At 38.0% G+C, this 17,099-nt stretch overlaps 1 protein-coding gene across 2 annotated transcripts in view; it reads right to left on the bottom strand.

Moving 5' to 3' along the window:
* Nucleotides 1-208: 208 nt before the first annotated feature.
* The window catches only part of LOC113510304 (uncharacterized), a 38,506-nt gene continuing 21,615 nt past the window's right edge, over nt 209-17,099 (bottom strand). Inside the window, exons 2-5 of one of the 2 annotated variants that reach the window (XM_052892392.1) lie at nt 15,009-15,026; nt 5,305-5,416; nt 4,610-4,708; nt 209-4,191 (exon numbers count right to left, since the gene is read on the bottom strand). In XM_052892392.1, coding sequence (XP_052748352.1) covers nt 1,280-4,191; nt 4,610-4,708; nt 5,305-5,416; nt 15,009-15,026 — 3,141 coding nt within the window. In that variant the 3' untranslated portion in view covers nt 209-1,279. The remainder of the gene's footprint in view (nt 4,192-4,609; nt 4,709-5,304; nt 5,417-15,008; nt 15,027-17,099) is intronic. The other variant, XM_052892393.1, reaches the window with a different exon arrangement.

Here is a 17,099-nt window from a genome sequence, read left to right as displayed (position 1 = left end):
GGAAAGTGGCAACCGTCGCCTATAGACATGAGCAGTACTATGGACATAACAGAGTATACTGTTTCGCCCATGATATCCCCCATGCGTTGCCATTCCCGAGGACTCAGGTGTTATTCCTCTGTACAAATTAAATAATTATATGTAATATTATTAAAGGTATATTTTTCATTTTCACACTCTCCATGCTGTTCAATAAAACAACTAAAAATTATAAATAACTGTACATTTTATTTACTACATGCATCAACTATCTAACGCAATTGTACCAACAGTACATACAAATAAAAATCCACACGAATCGACAATAAATAATAATCAGATACACCCAAATACTGAATATACTTAATCTATGGTTAAATTAAAATATAAATAAAAAAATTATTATACTTATTGAAAAACTCTATACATCCTCGAACGAAAAAGGCGCGAAATTACCACGATTTTACTTTTTTTTTTTTTAAATCAGTGTAATATTTTATAAAAAAATAAAACCATGGTTTATAATTGAACTTGATCCCTAATAAAACATTTGACTAAATGCTAAGTAATTATCTAATCTTACATATTTCTACTATATAGTACCTAATTTTAAATTATCTAGATTTTAGAATAAACTGGCATAATAGAACAGCAATAAATTATAGTCTTAGTAACTTAAAAATAATAATGTGTAATTTTCATTATATGATTTATTTAAAAAAAAAATAACAATAAAAAGTACAACTTTTTTCGCCCGAGGATCGAAACTAAAAGCTTAAAATAAAAAAAAAAATATATAAATTAATTCGAAACGCATCCAGTTGAATCCAATGTGATTCATATGAATACATCTCAAATTTAATTGTTAATTTTGTTTTTTTTTCGGTATATTTATTTTAAAAAGATGTCAATAAAGAATTCAGACATCTTTTACTTGTACATGGCTATTTGTACCAAAATGGCGCCAGTGAGCGTCGCTTAGAGCTTACGCCATATTTTTTTATTTGTAACTTTTTAAATAGTCATAGACGCAGTTTTATCCTATATATTGCATAAGTGAAATTTTAGAAAACATTCCGCTTAAAAATTTACGACATAGACAGAGGAAAATAATTTGACTTTTTTATTTATAGTCTTATTCAAGTTGTTTCCCGCGAATTGTATATCCTTAGAAATTTTTCAATAAGAAGTCTCCTGAATCATTTACCAAGTCTACAAATCGTTCTCTGTGACTTATTATTGAAATCTCATAATCGCTCACTGGTAAAATAGACTAGAATCTATCAAAGATATTACACTCTCACGATTTTACAGTTTTCTCTCCAAATTCAGCTTTTTTATCGCTAGACTCATCGACATTTTCACTTATACTAGTAGCTACCGATATTTCTGTAACTGGTTCATTATTTGTGACATCTTTAGAGTCATTACCGAAGAAAATAGCGACATCGTTGTCATCGATTTCTTCTACTGGCTTGATAGTTTCTAATTTTGGTGCTGGAACAACTACGGGATGTTGAATAGAAGATTCAGCTCTCAACTCACAATCAGATATGTCGCCCCTGTGTTTATGTATAATCTCGCTGTTCAAAATACTCTTAATATCCTTGTTTGTACTTTGAATTTCTTGGTCTACGCTATTCTTTTTTTCTTTAGTTCTATCTATGGGCTCATAGCCAGCTGGCAGCGTTAGACCTCCAACGTCTATGTTCGCAAAATCAAACGAACTGGGCTGGAAGTTGCCTTGAGGAACAGGTTGCACTTTTATGTTCGACTGAGTCTGTCCCGATGGCTGCTCTATAGCTTGTAGTATACTCTGTAAAAGACCTTCGGAAAGCAATTGCTCATGAGGTATCGAAGGCGGACCAGTCTTACCTCTCAATCCATCGTCAGCTGACTGTATTTGTAGAGAATAACTGCCATGTTTTCCTTTTACTGGAATTTCCTGACTAAATTGACTAATTTGACCATTAACACTATTTATATTTTTATTAGTTGATACTATCTTTTGTTGCAATAGCTTGGCTTCCTCGCTCAAGTTTTTAATCTTCTCCGATGTCTGTTGTATTTGTTCTGAAACAAATTGTAATCTGTTGTCTTTATAGTTGTGCTTTCCTAATGCCTTTGCCTTTTGGAAACTGTTTTTCTCATTTTTTTCTTTTTTAACATCATTACTAGGGACTATAGTTTGGACTAATGTATGCGAAGCTGTAGCTAAATCTTTACTATTATAAGAAACTGATTCGCTGCCTGGAACAGGAGTGTTAAATGCATTTTGTGGCGATATCAGAGTTTGCTGACTTTTAGAAAGTGTTGATCCTAAGGAACTTAAGCTAGCTACGTAGCTGGACGCTAGCTCTGAAGGAATTCTTTCTCCTAACTTTGCTGCTTTTATGATTGCTTCATGGTACGGACAGTGTTTCAAAATAGCTGCTGCATCCAGATTAGACAAATTAGCAAGTATCATCCCATCGAGAGTTGCTGTTACAGAGTTTGTGTTAGAATCAGAGGTGCTATGATCGGATACAGTTAATAAAGGTGCAGTGTAAGAGTCTATTGGTGACCCATATAAATTATTCGGAGTTTGTTGCAGATTTTGGAAATTTATGGGGTTTTCTGCATGTGGCAAGCTGTATAGATTGGACGGTTCAATAGATAGGGAGAGACTTGAAACTCCATGGTTTCCAGTATGCTGGTGTGTGTCTTTTACATCCCTGATTGGAGGTGGAATATAAGTCGGTCCTTGTTTCAAATGGTCGATACCATGAGTGTCTTTATGGTGTGTGATTTGTCCAATTTGTTGAATTAGGCCTTCTGGGACTGATTCTCTGAATTTGATTGGATGTCTTGGGCTACTGCCACCTGTATGGATAGAGTGGCCGCCACCAGAGTATGTTCCGTATGGGATAGGTAAGTTAGCAGGTGCTGGTTTCGGAGGAGCTCCATACTGACTTCCTGGAGGTACACCGTAGATTCCTGATGGTGGTATAAGGCCTTTAGCTCCTTGTTGTCTGACTGATGGAGGGTAAGGGCCATTAGATAATGAATCTAAAGGTGGAGCTGAGTAGGTGTCAATTGGCTTATCAAGTCCCGTTGGCACAGAATTCTGTATAAATGTCACATCTTGAGGAGTATTGGTTTCTGTGTAATGCGCTTCAAATACTGTTTTCGATTGATCGATATGATTCGAGTCGCCACCAACTATAGCATTTAAATCGATATTAGCCAAAGCATCTTGGTGGACGCTTGAGTATCCTGTTGTAATTTGAGCATTACCACCAAATGCCGGAGGTTGGTCGAAATTTGGCAAACCTTGGTCGAAATTTAAGTGAAGATCTTGAGCTGGTGGTGGCGGAGGTGGGCCATATTGGTCACCTAGTTGGTTGCCAGCATTTATATCGCCAACGTGATGATCAACTTCTACTATTGGTTTTGATACACCAGGTATTGGCTTCCAGCCGTCATACAGCACATGTGGTGGAGTAGGTGGCGCAGGGATACCTGGATGTGGTGGTCGAGGGTTCGGGTCAGGTTGCGGAGGTCCGTAATGTCCCAAATTGCTATCGTGGACTACAACTTGGTCATTAGGACCTATAGGACCGAGCGTATGTCCTGGCGGGCCGTATGTGTCTGCTGGAATCGGGAAGTTTGGCTTAAGATCTCCTGGTAGGGACAGAGATGTTAATGGCGTTCCATATATAGGTGCGGGTAGATTTAATCCAAGATCTATTGAACTAACACTGCCGATGCTTGAAGTTATCGGAGGTAGTTCTGGGATGGGTAAATTCTGTACGTTAAGCAATGGGGGGCCATAAGTTGCTTTTGGAGGGCCGTAAATAGGTTTAGGTGGACCATAAACCGGTTTAGGAACTCCATATATGGGTTTTGGGTGTGTAAGCTTTGGTGGTTTGAAAGGAACACCATAGGTTGGTTTCGGTAGACTAAATTTTGCAGGGCCGTATGTTTTCTTTGGGGGGCCGTAGATTGGTTTTGGAGGACCATAGGTCTGTTTGGGAGGACCGTAGCTCTGTTTCGGCGGGCCGTATAGTTTGGGGGGTCCGTATATGGGTCTCGGCTTGGAGATTGGTGGTGGCGGTGGTCCTTCATAAGTCTGACTTGGAAAGACTACAGGTGAAGGCGGTCCATAAGCGCCCGGGGGCGTGTCCTGCAGTGGTACTCCGTAGATTGGTGCCGGCAGTGGGAGATCTGGAACTTGAGAGTTTAAATGTTATTAAAATCCATATATATGGTTATTTTTAAAGAAGGAATAACACCTGAGGAATGGCAATGTATGGGAGTTATCATGGACGAAACAGTATACTCTGTTATGTCCATGGTAATGCACACGTCTATAGGTGATGGTTACCACTTACCATCAGGTGGGCTGTCAACTTGTTTGCCATTCTCAGTTGCATAAAAAAGGCACATATTTATATTAAATTATTGTAAATTTTATGTTATTTTTATTTAATTATGACTAATGGTGTACTTTGTATACATTTCTAACATTATAAAGTAGTTCGTGTGGTCCCGGCATAGAATAGACCACCTATATACGTCGGGACCACACGGCCAACCATTTGCCGTATGAACTACGTTTATTATTATGTTCAATGTATAAAATACATACTAATGTTGCCTATATCCTGAGGTGGTCCGTACGCGTCCGCAGGCAGAGGCTCCCCGTACGAGTTCGATAATCCCGCTTCTCGCTTCTGTGCTTGTACTCCTGAAAAAAAAAAATTTTAATCAAAAAGATAGTTTTAAAAAGCAACTCTCTCAGATTGTACCTATAGAAATTTTATCAAAATCTGTTCAGTATAACGGAAGAAGTGGCCCATTCTATGCCAGGATTATACGGCAAAACATGGATAATAAACATACCCAAAGGTTGTCTGGAAGAAATTGCTTTAGCAATGAGACCGCCTTTTGTATTTCATAAGTGTATTTTATACGTATATATTTTTAAACGGCTTGATCGATTCCAATAATTGTTTTCATTGTAACAGGCGTGGTTTAAAAGAAAAACAAATGGGAAGTTTAGCTGAAAAATAGAGAACTTGAAATAGGTAATTTTGTATGGGAATCGTTACTTAGAAATATTTTCAATAGATGGCGTTATTTACGAAGTTCATCGAGTCAGCTAGTCTGAAATATATTAAATAATAAATAAATAAATTGCCTAATTAGATACACAATACCTACAAGGTTTACCACCTTCTTGATATAAAGGAAATCTAGTTATGAATTCTTAAAACATACTTTGGACCGTCAGCATGTTTACCTTTGTAAAATAAGAAAAAAAAATTGATGGTGTCAATTTACCTGAGTTGGTAGCTTCAGCCACCAAATCCTGCTCGCTGTCTTTGCTGACCAGTCCGGGGGGAGTGTCCTCAGCTAAAACTGCCGCCAGCAGCACGCACCACAGTACCACCACCTGGAAATAAGGACAAACATGTTTTGTCAAACGGTTTCAATAATTTAAAATGTCTTACACAATAATAAAGATTGTGCTTCACAATAGACAGCTTCAATTGTGTTAAAAATAGTTATTTTGATTCGAAAACAAAACATCTCCGTGAAGCAGTTGTGTTTGCATGGCTGTATTTCGGTTTGAAGGGTGGGATATGGCGTGAATTTACTGGGTACTGAGGAATAACATCTGAGTCCTCAGGGCAACGCATGGAGGGTATCATGGGCGAAACAGTATACTCTGTTATGTCCATGGTACTGCTCATGTCTATAGGCGACGGTTACTACTTTCCATCAGGTGGGCCGTCAGCTTGTTTGCCATTCTAAGTTGTATAAAAAAAAATCTGAACTGATCTGAATATTTTTTCAGATAAAAAAAAGAGAATTTACTAAATCAGTTAACAATTTATTACGTTATTTAAATAAAAATCTTTATACAGAACATGCTTGTGTATTTAACAGATCGATCCAAAAAAAAGTTTAATTATAAAATCAATAATCGATGTCGATAAGATCCTATTATCGATTAAATTGAATCGATATAGGGAAATGTAGCTAGTGCAACATGCTACACATGTTATCGATCGTGGACGTTCGATTACAATGCATCGATATTCCCACCAGATTGTAGATGCCCTCTTTTTTCATTCTTTTGTTATATTTTAACACAATAGAATTGATAATTTAATTGTAAGCAAAAAATGTCACACTTTTTACTATGGGAACTCGGAATATGTTACGGAAACGCTGCATATAGTTGGCTTTAAGTGGTTTATTTAAGTAGTTGGCCGTGTGGTCCCGGCATAGAATAGGCCACCCCTTTCTATCCAGCGGGTGTCTTAAGAAGCAACTAAGAAGGGCGAGGGATGGGCAGCAGCGTCCCTCTTAAAACATCTCTAAAGTCTGACTGCGGCTGCCAAATCGCCTGCCAAGCGTGACAACTACTAGGAAAACTTCCCATCGGGGAGGCTTATGTTCAGCAGTGGACAATTTAGGGCTGGCATGATGATGATGAAGTAGTTTATTTAGGGAAATCTTAATTAGAAGTACTTTAAACACAACCAGGGTGAAAAATAAGCTTAATTTTCCTGATGGTAACACTACAGTAGCTCATGAATGCTTGCAACACCCCTATATAAAGTACAAACGAATCTATTAATAGAATACTTTTTTCTTCTTTCACTGCAATTTTCTAAAACAATTAAAAAAAAAAAACCTAACTAACCTAATAAACAATATGAAACGTTTCCCGCCAAAAAATATGTCACTCTCTCTTATATTATGTCAGATAGACGACAGTTCGTTCACGGAATTATCTATTATTTTTTTATTTTCACTGTAATAAAAAAAAAATTTAAAAAGAAACCTACTAACCTTCTCCTTGCATTATGGTATAACAATAAGTTTCCCGCCAAAAATCATGTCATTCTTTCTCGCTAGCGAGAGGGAAAACAATTTACACTATTCCATTCTGTATAAATTTTAACTGGTAAGCAATTAAGCACGTAAATAAACACTTCCCTAATATTAATTCATGTTTCCTTTCATACTTCTTTCTGTTGTTTTAAAACCATATAATGGTATGTTATTAATATAAAGGCGGGAAGAGATCTTTCTCATATTCCATTGTTCATTGTAAGCAGAGATTGCTGTCATTAGAACATTTGTCTATAGCAAGCTAGATACCGGGCAGGGTTATCGCGAGGGATTTCATAAATATAGGGTGGTGTAAGGGTATAAATATACCGCTTTATCTTCCAGATAGTTTAGTTTTCATGACTATGACTGTTTTTATTGATCTTTTTTTATATGCAACTTAGAATGGCAAACAAGCTGACGGCCCACCTAATGGAAAGTGGTAACCGTCGCCTATAGACATGAGCAGTACCGTGGACATAACAGAGTATACTGTTTCGCCCATGATACCCTCCATGTGTTGCTATTCTTGAGGACTCAAGTGTTATTCCTCTATACCTTGTAAATTCACTGCCATATCCTACCCTTCAAACCGAAATACAACCATGTAAACATAACTGCTTTATGGTAGAAACACGAATGAGTTAGAGGTGCCCAAGCAAACGACTTTTTTACAAAGTCTCGGATCTGGTGATCTGAGTGTTTCCTATGGATTACCGATCTATTTTCATGAATTGTAAATATTGAGATTGCAAATTTTTTATTTAGTGGGTGTAGTAAGAGGCGGATAAGGAAATTGTCAATGTTGAAAGTAATTGGATTACAATATAATTTCTCTTATATACAGAGTAATAAATGTGCATTATGGTAACCCTATTCACGCGGGATTGTTAGTAATGGAGACTGAGAAACAAATTGCTAGCAATATACCCAGCCAGGTTGACCTCCTCGCGGTTCTCCCTGGAAACTATAATGGTTAATTCCTGATGAATTCATCATGACGGGCTAACTGGCCTGTTTTCATTCTCATCTATCACCCTTCACTGGTGCTCCGCCAGCGTATCCCGTTAGCGCAGGCGGGGTTACCATACTATTTCGTATGTGACACTCTATCTATGCAATTAAGTGTTCCATTATCAAATTATTAAAAAAAAAACGTTTACTTCGTAACTACAAATAGCCAGTCCGTGACATTGGAACAGTGATTTAGTATTAGAGAAATCATCACGCGACTCTGTGTCCCGCCATCTTGTCTCATTGTGAGCCCCTGCAGGTGAAAGTGCACATAAATGGGAAGTATTTGCATGCCCATTACTGTTAGTGATGTGCCCAATCGGACTTATTTGGCATATTTTTTTTTAAAAGCCAACAGTGATGCTGTTGGTGTTGTGGGTGATCATGGGCGGCGGTAGTCACTTACCATCAGGTGAGGCGCATGCTCGTTTACCCCCTGTGTTGTAAAAATATTCTCGATTGACTTGAAAAAGAAAATTTTGAATTTGGTTGTATTTTTTCTTTATGTTTGTCACCTCATAACTCCGTCAGTTGGGAACCGATTTGGAAAATTCTTTTTTTATCTGAAAGGATACACTTACAGAGTGGTTTTGTAGAAATTCAATCAATATCGATCAGTAGTTTAGTTTTTAAATCGATATAACTGGTTTTGCAGTCAGTGGTTTTGTGGAAAACGATGGTATTTTAAATGACACTTGATGACTGGGAAACAAGCTGACGGCCCGCCTGATAGAAAGTGCTAAATGTTGTCTATACATATGAATAACACTGTGAACGTTACAGAATGCAATGTGGTGCCCATGGTATTTCTCATGTGTTGCCATCACTGAGGACTAAGTTTTTTTTGTTGTACCATTGAGGTGGCAAACAAGCATTCGGCCCATCTAATGGTAAGCGGTCACCGTAGCCTATGAACGCCTGCAATACCAGGGGTATTACGCGCGCGTTGCCGACCCTGAAGAAACCTCTTTACCCCCCTTTTGAAGAACCCCATGCTATAGTCTCTTGGGAAAACCTCGGCAGGGAGCTCATTTCATAACCTGAGTGTTCGTGGGAGGAAACATGTCTGAAACCGCGTTGTACGCGACCATCTAGGCTGTAGGACATGAGGGTGAACTCCCTGTCGATGGCGAGCCGTACGATGGTAGAGAGTTTTATGTTATGGATCTGTAAAGATAGTAAATGTTCATTCATTCAATAGTTTTTCCTTTGATCATCATCTTCACCATCTCAGTCACTACCTGTCCACTGCTGGACATAGGTCTCCACCATAGACTGTCATAAGGAACGGTCCTGAGCCACCTGCATCCACTGACACCCTGCAACGCATTTGAGGTCGTCACTCCATTTGGTGGCGAGTCGTCCGACACTGCGTTTGTCCGTACGGAGTCGCCACCCAAGTACTTTTTTTTTCTTTTGGTAATTAAGGCAAAATTAATAAAACTATGGAACAACACATATAAAAAGTTATGGTACAGAGTCGATTAGTATTCGATTACTGCAAATACCCGAATGCTGTATTCGAGTATCCATTCGGACCCAGCAGTAGATTAATAAAAGATTTAAAAGAGCTTTGAAACAAATTTACTCGTATTTGTTCAAGTTCGAATTTTTATATTTCGAGTAATCGAATTCATACGGAATTCGATTACTCGAAATATATCGAGTATTGGAGTAAATAATTTGAGTCATTAATTCGAGTGAGTTTAAATGTGCACATCACTAATTACTGGGCACATAACCTGTGTCCGTACATACTCAATATGTCTACTTGTTTAACTGTACACAGTGATTTTAGAATGACTTCCAAACGAAATAAGTTCTTAATTTGTCCCATTTTTTTGGATTACATTACCCGATTACATGACCAATTCTGAACCGATTAGCACAATTATTTTCTATGAGCGACGTAAGAGGAGACTAAGGGGACTAATAGTTGAGGGATGGACAGCAGCGTCCCTGTTAAAACATCACCAAAGCCTAACTGCGGTTGCAAATCCGGCTGTCAAGCGTGGTAACCACTGGCAAAACTCCTCTTATGGGGAAGGCCTATGTCCAGCAGTGGACAATTAACGGTTGATGTAATAAAACAGTTCGAGCGTTTGCTTCATATTGATCTTCTTTACAGTCACATATTATGTGCTCATAGAAATGTCTTTGCAGAGTTTCGTTGGCATCTTGCGGAGAGTCCGTACTCCGAGTAGTGTGTGCGTGTGTGTATTCATTTTTTTTATACAACTTAGTATAGCAAACAAGCTGACGGCCCACCTGATGGAAAGTGGTAACCGTCGCCTATAGACATGAGCAGTACCATAGACATAACAACAAGAGTATACTGTTTCGTCCATGATCCTCCCCATGCGTTGCCATTCCTGAGGACTCAGGTGTTATTCCTCTGTACCCTGTAAATTCACACCATATCCCACCCTTCAAACCGAAACACAGCCATGCAAACACAAGTGCTTCACCCAAGCAATCTACTTTTGTACAAAGTGAATTAACTTTTTTGCGGAGCAAAATGTAAAAAAAAACTGCAATTTATGAATAACTGTCAATTGTTATACAGAGAAAGGATTTCCATCCGCCATTTTGTAACAACAAATGACAATTATAAGAAAAAATATGGCGCGAATTAAGATAACTTTCGACCCGGGCAATGTGTAACGCCGGAACTTTTACTTGCTTTCATAGATCACGAGTCACGACCGTCTTATAGATCATCGGCGCACGCGCATCTAATGCGGCGTTGTCTGTATTCAATAGAACATAAAATGTAAACAAACGAATAATCGGCCCGACCATAGACAATCGACTGATGTACAAGTCGGACATCAATCAATTGATGCAACGTTTCGTTTTGTTACTAATTAAATTTAGAGAGTGCTCCTCGTCGACTGATGACGAAACGAAACGCAGTTACGTTTTTATTAATTTCAATTGGATGCGTGATGAGAGGAATTGGCGCGTTTTTTTTTTAACTTAATTCTTTTAAGAAACATTTTTATTGTTCACTATCTTTGTAAGGTGGTATTGTGTGATTTATTTAAAATGAAAATGGACATGTGTTAATAGAAAATACTGTTGATTTTGTGTATTAAAGTTATACTTTTTTGTCCAAATCAGTACGATTTCATTTTCACTTTTAACCAATCGCAATTTTTTATGTCAATTTTCAGAATGTTTTGTGATGTAACTGTTTTTTTTTAATTTCGCATAAAGCGTTACTCGAATGGAGAAATAAAATAAAAATACTATAACGATTTAAATAATTCATTCACCTACAAAAAGCTACATTATCAGTGAATAATACAAAGTATAAAACAAAGTCGCTGTCGCTGTCTGTCCGTTCCTATGTATGCTTAAATCTCTAAAACTACGCAACGGATTTTGAAGCGGTTTTTATTAATAGACAGAGTGATTCGAGAGGAAGGTTTATATGTATAATACATGCATAATATTGTAGAGGAACATTGATAATTTTAGAGGTTTCTAATGTGATGTCGTAATGTAATGTGGAGGCCAGCGGCGGTATTTAGTATGAACATTGCACCCGTGCGAATCCGGGGCGGGTGGCTAGTATAATATATAATACATCTGATAGTATTTACTAGTTTGCATTCACACAGATTCACTATTTAATAAAATTAAACTTTTTAAGTAAAAGCAACAGCTAAGTTTGTTACCCGTTCTTCATGGCTGCAATTGCGTTCCGAATGGGGGGGTAATAAAAAAGAATGACAATTGAAAAATGTTTAAATTTAAGTCTAATAAATGTATCTATTATAATTCTTTTTTTTCTTCTTTAATCTCTTTAAAGATGACGTGTCTTATAAAAAAAAAACTACTTCATTTGTGACAGAACTAGATAAAATAACTAGTTCAAAATTAACACTTCTTTGCATATTTTTTTTTATTGGCGATATAAATCAAGGTGATATTATTCACCAGAGGGAGATTTTGTACAAAAGTCGATTGCTTGGGTACCTCTGTCCCATTCGTGTTTCAACCGTGAAGCAGTTGTATTTGCATGGCTGTGTTTCGGTTTGAAGGGTGGGATATGGCGTGAATTTACAGGGTAGAGAGCAATAACAAGTGAGTCCTCAGGAATGGCAACGCATGGGGGGTAGCATGGGCGAAACAGTACACTCTGTTATATCCATGATACTGCTCATGTCTATAGGCGACGGTTACCACTTACCATCAGGTGGGCCGTCAGCTTGTTTGCCGTTCTAAGTTGTATAAAAAAAAATTAAAAATTATTTTTTTTTACAACATACTATCTGTCTGTAACGAATCGAACCTTCTATTCCTATACGAGCATTTATCAATAGTTCACGAAAATTACAATGCCATTGACCTCCGCGGACGTGAATGTAATTTTTTAATGGGAAATGCGTGCCATAGCGCGATGGTGTGAGCAATAAACATCTCTATGTATTACCAAGATCATAATTATTAGATATGGACGTTGTGAAATCGCATGGTCGAATGGAAGTCAAGATCTCTCGACATTGTGAATAGTTTGTCAGAGAAATACTTTGTACATCGTTAAAGATCGAGTCGCACAAAAAAAAATGGCGTCCATTGTTACAAATTCATTTATTTTTAATTTAAAAACTATACTGTCCATATTATTGTACGTATGTAAACCTCTATATGTATTTAAAAAACGAACAGTTTCGTGTCACCGGTCAAACTGTTTATAACTACTCTACTCCATCCAAAGGTTGCCTGCAAGAGATCGCTCCTAGCGATAAAGGTCGCCCATTGTTCTCTCACTGTGATCATTTCTTGTAATTGTTTGTATCTATAATAAGTTTACTATTGTAATCTTATGGAGGGAACAATGAAGAGTATCTATCTATCTATTAAATTGATTTTGATAAAATTTTCACGGGACAAATCTGTAAGTAACATATATCCTTTGAGATGAAAAATTTTTCCAAATAGGTTTACAGTTGATGGAGTTATGAGGTGCCGTCATGTGGCTCTGCATAGAATAGGCCACCCCTTCCTTTCCTGCGGGTGTCGTAAGAGGCGACTAAAAGATGGGCAGCAGCGTCCCTCTTAAAAAATCACCAAAGCCTAACTGCGGTTGTCAATTCGCTTGCCAAGCCAATTATTGGTAAAACCTCCCAAGGGGAAACCTATGTTTAGCAGTGGACACTTAACGATTGATATACTGTTAAATATATATATATATATATATATATATATATATATATATATATATATATATATATATATATATATATATATATATATATACAACTTAGAATGTCAAACAAGTAACCGTCGCCTATAGACACAAGCAGTACCATGGACATAACAGAGTATACTGTTTCGCCTATGATACCCCCCATGCGTTGCCATTCCTGAGGACTCTAGTGTTATTCCTCTGTACCCTGTAAATTCACGCCATATCCCACCCCTCAAACTGAAACACAGCCAGGGGGTACCCCCTGACGATGATGGTATTGTTTATTTCTACCTGTAATTATTGTTGGTAACAAAGAATCTACCCATATGTTGAGTTACAATGAAAAGAACCGAATGATTTTTCGAAGTCGCTTGATAATACCAGTCGAGCCTGTTCCCAAGTACCTACATAACAAGACTGTAAATACTTTCACTGGAGTTATGAATAACGATTACTTTGCGGTTTGGTACAAATTATACTGTGCCGCCCATCGCGTCTCTCTCTCTGTGTTTATGTGCCGTTGCCCCTGGGGATTACGAAATTTGGGCGTGACTGCACCATAGTCTGTATTTTTTATTTATATACGATGATGTAATAGAAACCCCGCCCGCGCTATCGGTATACACCGGCGGGGCACCAGTGAGCGATGATAGGTGAGGGTGAAAAGGCAGGTCAGTCAGCTCATCGTGATGAATACACCTGGAGGGGGGAAAGGGATTGTTAGCAATGGAGTTTGACAGCCCCATTGCTAGCAATATACCCTATTAGGTGGACCTCCACGTAGTTCCCCCTGGAAACCATCGTGAACAATTCTTGTTGAATTTGTCACGATGGGCTAACCTACTTCATCCTCACCTATCATCCATCATTGGTGCCCCGCCGGTGTATACCGATAGCGCGGGTGGGGTTACTATTCCATTATCACCCACTAAAATAAAAATACACCTGGAATTCAGCACGATGGTTTCCAGCGGGGACCACATAGAGGTCGACCTGCCAGGGTATATTGCTAGCAATGGGACGGGTAGTACGCATTAATAACAACCCCTTTCCCTGCTACATTATATGTTTTATTATATTTTCCTTCGGAGAATGTCAAACAAGCTGACAGCTCATTTGATAGAGAGAGGTAACTGTCACCTATAGGAAGGGAAGGAATTGTTAGTGAGGGATCCAACAGTTCCTACCACTAGTTATATATGGTAACAGGTTGGCCTTCACCCAATTTCCCCTGGAAACCGTCGTGATGAATTCATCACTATGTACCAACTGACCTGCTTTCATCCTCACCTATCATCACTTCCTGCCAGCGTATACCGATAGCGCAGGCGGGGTTACCATTACAATATCATTCATTAAAAAACACCGTGCCTCTAGACATGAACAGAACCATAGACCATGATTGCCATTCCTGAGGACTCGGGCGTTATTCCTCTGTACCCTGTAAATTCACTGCCATATCCCACCCTTCAAACCGAAACACTGCCATGCAAACACAACTGCTTCACGGTAGAAACACGAATGGGACAGAGGTGGTTAAGCAAACGACTTTTATACAAAGTCTCCCTCTGGTAAATGGTCGTTTCTGTTACAGACGCCTATAGGCTACGGTAACTTCGTTTACCATCAGACAGGTCGTGTGCTTGTTTGCAGTATAATAGTAATATAGAAAAGTACTTTTCTCTCATTAAATAATTATGTTTGTTAAGTTCAAATCCATTCTATTCGACATTCGATTGTTTGTCGAAGCGCTTCCAAGAAATTTAAAAAGTAACCTAGGAAAGGTTACTTAACGGTGTTTTCCGTTTACGCGGGGAGTTATTCGGAATATTAAATTGTCGTGTGTTTGCTGGCGGCCAGTCGTTGGTACTCACAGTCTTTGGGGTCATTATCTTTGGTTACGTACGTATTAATTGGTAATATTTACCGTTCTCCACCGAGGGCACTGAAACAAAGAGAAATATATATATATATATATATATATATATATATATATATATATATATATATATATATATATATATATTTTAATTTATTTATGCTTTATTGTACACAAAAAATTACATTGTTATACCACTATAACTACATAGTATAAAACAAAGTCGCTGTCGCTGTCTGTCCGTCCCTATATATGCTTAAATCTTTAAAACTACGCAACGGATTTTGAAGCGGTTTTTTTTAATGGACAGAGTGATTCGAGAGGAAGGTTTATATGTATAATACATGCATAATATTGTAGAGGAACACTGATAAATTTACAGGTTTCTAATGTGATGTGATGTAACGTGTACCCGTGCGAAGCCGAGGCGGGTCGCTAGTATTTTATATATGAAATAAAGATGTACAACAGTCGAGCTTAACTCTGTAAGAGTTCTCTTCCAGCAAACCCTGAGTGGTATGGAGCATTAATTATTAGCGGGCAGTGTGCGTACAATAAGTGGAAACAGTATGGTTGTTTCTATTAAGAAATAGTAAATAATATTGATTGTTATGTAATCCTTGTATTTTTTTATACAACTTTGAATGGCAAACAAGCTGACGGCCCACCTGATGGAAAGTGGTAACCGTCGCCTATACACATGAGCAGTACCATGGACATAACAGAGTATACTGGCAACACCTGGGGTGGTATTCGCCCATGATACCCCCCATGCGTTGCCATTCCTGAGAACTCAGGTGTTATTCCTCTGTACCGTGTAAATTCACTGCCATATCCCACCCTTTAAACTGAAACACAGCCATGCAAACACAGCTGTTTCACGGTTGAAACACAATATCTTTGTATCTTTTTTCATTAAGTTTTGTCATATGCCATAAAATTATAAATTTATTGTGATTTGAATCTTACTTTACCCTACAAGTCAGGGCCGTAACTAAACCCAAGTTTAAGGTAGGCCAAAAGAACTTTTTGGTAGAGCAGAAGTTATAATTAAGTGACTTTGAAAAAGCGAATTTATCTAATTTTTTGGGACCTTTCATTTTAAGGTAAGGCAAAGGGCCTTTTAAGATTTTCCTTTTTTTACAGCACAGGGGGCAAACAAACATGTGGCTCACTTGATGGTAAGTGACTACCGCCGCCCATGATCACCCACAACACCAGTGGCATTGTAGGTGTGTTGCCGACCTTTTGAAAAGGAACATGCTCTTTTCTTGTAGGTTATGTTGTAAGGTAAGGCATTTCCCCTCATTGCCTCATGCTACAAGTACTAAAACGATGACCCAAATTGCCAAAAGAATACCCAAATATCTCCAAGCCCAGTTCACTTCTCTCCAAAACATTTCTCCAAAATTTCTCGAATAGTAAAATTCTTATCCAAAATTGGGGAGAAAAATACTCAATCCGGCAACACTGAATGTAAAACTCTATCTCTCTATAGGCAAATATAATTTTTTAAATCGTTCGAGTAGTTTTCGAGTTTTAATCTATTACAAACAAACAAATAACCAACTTTATCGTAATCGTTTATTTTACGAAGTAATCTGTAAAGATTTATCGTTCAATATAATAACATAGTATTACATATATGTACATAATATCTATTATAATGTAGGTCACACCACATCACGCGAACTACATTATACGTACATTATAAAACGATGGTGTAACATTGGTATTCTTATGGTGTAATGCAACTTTAAATGGGCATGTGGTTACTTGGTAATGCGGCACGCATCAGTAGAATTAGATCCCTCGATAACGGCCAAGGTTTATTTATTTACCAATTATAATTCGCGACTTTGCATGCTCGGTGTCCAAAATTAAACTTATAATGCACATGATGTACCAGAGGGAGACTTTGTACAAAAGTCGTTTGCAACACATGTCCAACACTGTCCCATTCGTGTTTCTACCGAGAAGCAGTTGTGTTTGCATGGCTGTGTTTCGGTTTGAAGGGTGCGATATGGCAATGAATTTACAGGGTACAGAGGAATAACACTTGAGTCCTCAGGAATAGCAACGCTTAAGGGGTATCATGGGCGAAACAGTATACTCTGTTATGTCCGTGGTACTGTTCAT

The sequence above is a fragment of the Galleria mellonella genome, unplaced genomic scaffold (assembly GCF_026898425.1).
Source record: "Galleria mellonella isolate WM207_F2 unplaced genomic scaffold, CSIRO_AGI_GalMel_v1 utg158, whole genome shotgun sequence".
NCBI lineage: Eukaryota > Metazoa > Arthropoda > Insecta > Lepidoptera > Pyralidae > Galleria > Galleria mellonella.
This window is presented reverse-complemented; position numbering and strand designations above follow the sequence as displayed.